The sequence below is a fragment of the Dasypus novemcinctus genome, chromosome 16, assembly GCF_030445035.2.
Source record: "Dasypus novemcinctus isolate mDasNov1 chromosome 16, mDasNov1.1.hap2, whole genome shotgun sequence".
In the NCBI taxonomy this organism is placed as follows: Eukaryota; Metazoa; Chordata; class Mammalia; order Cingulata; family Dasypodidae; genus Dasypus; species Dasypus novemcinctus.
In genome coordinates this window covers 41,727,041-41,733,040 of record NC_080688.1, presented here as the reverse complement: position 1 = coordinate 41,733,040, position 6,000 = coordinate 41,727,041, and the positions used below count along the sequence as shown (strand labels likewise).

Below are 6,000 nucleotides of genomic sequence, written 5' to 3'. Positions count from 1 at the left end.
AATTCCATGGGTTCCCTCTTTAGTGAATAAAACTAGAAAGGCATTCAGGGTCTAAGTCTAAATTAGCAATACAGATTTTACATTCAGCTCTTGAAAATGCCCTATAATTTTTTTATTAGTTTTTTTTTTAAGAAACTTTAGGTTACACAAATATAAAATATTTATATTATAAAAATATAGGGGATTCCCATATGCTCCACTCCTTCCCCTCCCACACTTTCCCACACCCTATAATTTTTATATCGGAGGAAATGAAAGGAAGCAGCAGGTCATAGGAATTTGGCCCAAGAAAAAAATGAAAACGAGTGAGGTGGTTCTGTAAGGTCTTTATTCCTCTTAAAATTCTGACTCTGTTCTTCCTATGCTCTTGCTTTGGAGTACTATAACCATAAAATGGCTTAGATCTTTACATATGACAGCTGTGTAACCAACTCCTTTTTTTTTCACCATCTCCCAAACTATACATTCCTCTGCTAGAATTTAACCTCTCTCCTCCATGTTTCCAAAAAGTCCATTAAAAAAAAAAAGGCAAAGCCCTTAAATAATAAGGTTTATAGGTTGTTGTTTTTATGCCTATCAACATTCTTTATTTTAAAAAATGTAATCTCCTTATAGGCATTAAGCACATTCTTTTTTTGTGGGTCATTTGGATTAAACCATCTCTGGGCAGGGATCCATTTTTATATTTCATATATAATATACATTTCAAATATTTCATATTTCTTTGGGGCCTCTAAATACATTGTTGCATAGTACAATGGCAAATACATAGTAAGCACCCAGATTTTTGATGGAACATGTAATAAACCTAACATACTGTACACACTTAAAAATCTAAATTAAGAAATCATGTACTCATTCTTCTCCTTATGTTCATACAGCATTCCTGTTCCAATGCCTTTATAAGTTCTCACCAAACTATTTTAATTGCCTATTTGGACTAGGCCTCCAATATTTGTTTCATGAACAAAACAATATACTACAACTTATAAAATGAAAACCACTCTCTGACAAAATTCTGATAATTCACCAATACAAGGATGTTTTTATCATTCATCTAGGAACGCAACTCAATATGATATTCACTTTATCTTGGAATAGCTATCTCTTTAAGGGAAGTCAGTACACAAACCCTGCTAAATTATTAAATTTTTAAAATAAAAATATTTGTCTTAAATAAATTTTCATATATGATGAAAAGTAACACTGGGCAATAAGTGCATAGAGTATAGCCTCAGGCTTGTGTTAAATAATGACTGCTTTCAACAGTTACTGAAAGCTGTTTTCAAAGAAAACCTTCATATAATCTATACTTGTCCATGTAATGGACTGAACGGAGTCAAAAATCTAACAATCTCAAAACATCATATACCTATGTTGTTGCAAAGTAACATTATATATCTAAATGCTGCAAAGTAACTTATTTCCTCTAAAAGTTCAGTAAATTATTCCAAGCAGTACAACAAAACATTGAAAACCCCTAGTGTTCATTCTAAAAATTAGGTACTCTTCTTTGATTTCTTCTTCTCTGCTTCTTCCTTTTCCTTTTCTATTTCAGTTACTTGTAATTCAATTTCTTTGGCACTAAACATCTGAAATGAGAAAAAAATTTAAAAGCAACGTTCAATTACATACACCAAAAATTCTAAGTGTTTACAATATTAAGGAGTCCAACTATATTTTATAAATATATTTTCTATTTATAACTTTATATTTCAAAACTTCAAAAATACAATTAAATGCTTCAAAAGGCCCCAAAGGACAAACCAGAACTCTACAACATTTACATTATCATTGGGCTAAAAAAAGAAAGCAGGACATATCTTATATGTGCACAAAACTCTGAAAACATTTTAATGCAAGGCTTTTTTTTATCCTTATTTTTTTCCAAATAACTCATTACTGAACCCCCCTACTCCCACCCCATTGTGTGATTCCCTGGTAGGGTTTAAATATTTTGTCAGCTTACAGAATTGCCAATAGAAGTAGGGGAAGGATGATCTGCACAGCTCTGTTTACTTCCTCACTTAGGAAGCAAAATGAGGTTTTATTTTATAAAAAATTACAATAGAATGTTGCTTTTTCTGTTCTTCTTTTTCAACTAGATCCAAGATGACATGATTAATGCCATAAGAATATTTCATATAAGTTAAGAAATTTATATATGGAGACCTAAATTTAATGATCTTTTTACTGAAAAGAGATACATAGGAAATTAATAAATGAATAATCAACTTAATGAAAAAGCAAATTTTTAAAGATGTTAGAAATGGAAGAGACTTTAGCAATTAAGTCAACCACCAATTTTTATATATAAGGAAATTGAGACTCATGAAGTGAACTGATTTGGCCGAAGACTAAAGAAGGATTAAGAGTTAGATACTCTTACTCCTAATTCCATTAATTTCGCCAATAAGATGTGTGTCAGAAAACTTGTATTTGTAATCTATGTAAAAAAATAATATCTAAACATTTTATAAAGTAAGTTTACCCACTAAGCAATTACTGGGAGCAATTATGGGCTCTGAAAATAAAGACTAACAATATATTAAGGAACTTATGTTTAAGGAAAAACATAAGCAGACCATTATGCTACAAAAAACAAAAACAAGAACAACAACCCTGGACAAAGTGATATGGAAGCATGAAATAGGAAGTGACACTACTTGGGGAAGAGTCAAAGATGCCTTCTTAAAATTGGGTCCAGTCTAGTGAACATTTCAAAATTAAGGAGTTAAGACAACTATATCAAATTAACTCCTCCATTATGTATGCTACACATACATAATTATACTATTATCAAATGGTACTAAAAAACCATATAATGAAATACAGTGGTCACCTGTTCCTCCCGAGTTAAACTTCCCCTCCAACCTTCAATCCCACTACTGAATGTGGCCACTGCATTCAACATTTCTGTTCCTTCTGATATTTACCTTCATATTTCTAAATAGTATGCTTTTACTGCTATTTCTTTATTTGTTCCATTTTAGACATTACCTATTGACTTCACAGTATGGTAGATAAAGATTCAGCTATTTTGCATCCCCTTTCTTTTTCTCCTTCATTATAGTTTTATATCAAAATGTTCTGCTAAATTGTTTATGATTATACAATCCTTATTTACTGCTGAAATATGCACACTATTACATTTCTTTCTCATGTAAATTTTTTTCTAAAGCTGATAATTACTTTGTTTTATCATTGCCTAGTGTTTTATATACCAAGTGCTAAAATTTCCCAAATAACCCAGCAGATTAATCATGCAACAACTAATAGTATTTCCAAAAGGTCAAATACAAGTCTTCTCCCTATAGGCTTCAGACTTTCTATTCTAATCTGTAGCAATAGTGATGGATGTAGGATGACCAAATAACTGAAAGTAACTTGTTTCTCTCCCTGTTGCTAGGATACAAAGGAAAGAATTATATGTAAATTAGAGGGTAATGAGATGTAACCCTCTCTTGGTGTCAAATTCTGGTTCTTATGGTCGAGAATATCCTGTTGAAGCAATGAAGTATGAAGATCAGCTTCAACTGGTTGGCCAGACCGGCCCAGAAGAAATCCCTTGCTGCCCTCACTTTAACTTACTTAACATAATAAAATTCCCACCCAGAGGTGGAGTTATCTGCCCCTTTTTTGATCATGCAAAGCATGTGCAAGTATGGTTTCCTGAACATACTAATCATACAATTACATAACTATTTATGTATGTTCATCCATATGCATAAAAACTAATGCATAATAATCAAAGCAAATGCTAAGTAGTAACTTAGGTATTTAAGCAAGAGTAAAACCACAACACAGGGAGTTGGATCTGAGTAGCTTTAGACTGACCCTGGTTCCTGTCTGTAGACATAATAAATATAAGTTCTGCCTAACTCTTGCCTGAAAGTTTTTTCTCTGTTTATCCCCAAAGGCCCAGCTTTGGGGCCTAACAATTGCTCTCTAGGACTTTGCTTTGCCACTTTTCCTGTGTTTTAATCACTATTTCCTAGAACCTAGGCCTTTCTCTGTTTTGGTTTACTTCCTTGTTTGCTGAACACATCCTCTAGTAGTTTCCTAAAAAAGGATGTCAGGGGAGGTAAAATTCTTGTGACACTATACTTGATTGACATTCTGTATTCGAAATAGTTAGTAGATAGACAGGTTTGTAAAATGTGAGGGCCCATATCATCATAACCAGCAATGAGCAGCCCCATATCATAGTCTCTGGTGATGGTATCTGGGTCATGATTCCATTTAGAGATACAAGACCAGGTAAAGGAAGAGGTCTCTCAAATACAAATCTGGAATCCAAACACTCCTAGTGCACAATATAACAGGATGGCATCAGCCATAAGCCCCACACTTTGAGACACAAACATGGCTGTCAACATGGAGAAATTTTTTTTGATGGACTGTAAGCTCTGACTGTGCCCTCTTCAATGCAACTAACACTACATGGGTTTTTTTAAATTTCAGACCAACTCTGGCTGAACCTTGCTTAACCCATTCTACTGCATAGTCAATTTGATACATCCTGCCCTTGGGGTGCCAAACAGTGACATCATTATTATCACAAGCAGGCCTGGCTGTGGCCTACTACAAATCTGTGGATAAAGGCACTGGATGGATCTTTTTTTGTTTTTTTGCTTATCAAACATTTATTGAGCTTTAGAAGTGTGTGTGTGCCCAGATCCTGATCACCAGCTCCTTGAAAAGAAAGAAATTCATTCTTCAGTCCTCGGGTTTCCTAGAGGTGGAATGACTCAAGAGAGATTCCACCTGCATCTGCCGCGTCAGAGAGTCAGCGCAGAGCATGACAGACCATGGGAGTGTGCTCAAGCAGTACCTCATCGGCAAAGGATCACCTTACAGATACATTTATTCAGGCCATACAGATGACAGTGCTTACACGAGCACACACAGGCAGCCTGCACTCCACCTAACAAGGCCGGTTACCTTCTGACGTACACTCCATGTGGAGCTGGTTAATGGTGACCGTGAGCACGCACAGGGCTCAAGACTTTCAAAACTGTACTTCTTTTATCAGCACTCCTGATTTTATAAATGATGAGGCTCATCAAGCCCTTTCCTACCCTGGTAGACGGGTATAGTAGGGCTTCATGGGGATCCAAATGTTTTTAACAATGCTCTGAAGCATCCTGATAAAGTAATGGTAGCTCAGGTCAGACCAAGAACCCTGGATGGGTCTTTTTTATTCACCATGCAGGTACTTGGTGAGACCTTCTACTTAAGAGACTTGTATCTTACAGTTCTGGGAAATTTTCCTTTATTGTTTCTTTGATGATGTTTCTTGCCACTTATGGGTGTGTCCTCTTGTCTTCTAATTTATCTTTTCTCTAGTTGTTGATCTCTAGACATTTATTTGTCCTTCATTTCACATTCGCTTTGATCTTTTCATTCTAGCCATCATTGTCTTGACTTCCAAGAGCACTTCTTGGTTCATTCGATGTTTCATTTCTCTGAAGTTACCAATCACAGGATTTTGTTGGTGGTGACTGTTTTAGATTTCTTCTGGCTCCTATAATGTCTCTGTTACCTTTTAGTCTCTTTTCTCTCTATGATAGTCTACTTTTCTTATTGAAGGCTTTCTTCAATATCTAGAAGATCCTTGGCTAAATTTTCATATTTATACTTAAGAGTGAGGGCACTAAAAAATGAGCTGGAAGCTTTATATATACTAGGGGAGAAATCAATCAGTGGGCTTCCTGGATGTTTACCAGGTGTTAAGGTAAACAGGTGAGAGGAGTTGAAGGAAAAAGTAAGAGCACTTGATCCTACTTCTAATAGGCTCTCTTCATGTGTTGGTAGGCTAAGATTATAGGGAAAGGGAAGCAGTCCCAAGTTCAGTTCCCAGTCCCTCCTAAAAAAGACAAACAATGAGCAGACAATGAGCAAAAACAAAAAAGAGACAACGAGCAAAAACAAGAACAGACAATGAGCTTACAAGCAGAAACTAGCAAAAACAATGAGTAAACAGACAAGGGAGCCATG

General features: G+C 35.2%; 1 protein-coding gene across 1 annotated transcript in view; it reads right to left on the bottom strand.

Annotated features, from left to right (window-relative positions):
- Positions 1-311: 311 nt before the first annotated feature.
- Positions 312-6,000, bottom strand: part of PSMA8 (proteasome 20S subunit alpha 8) — a 38,343-nt gene continuing 32,654 nt past the window's right edge. The window contains exon 7 of the mRNA XM_004465144.2: positions 312-1,592. Coding sequence (XP_004465201.1) covers positions 1,500-1,592 — 93 coding nt within the window. The 3' untranslated portion in view covers positions 312-1,499. The remainder of the gene's footprint in view (positions 1,593-6,000) is intronic.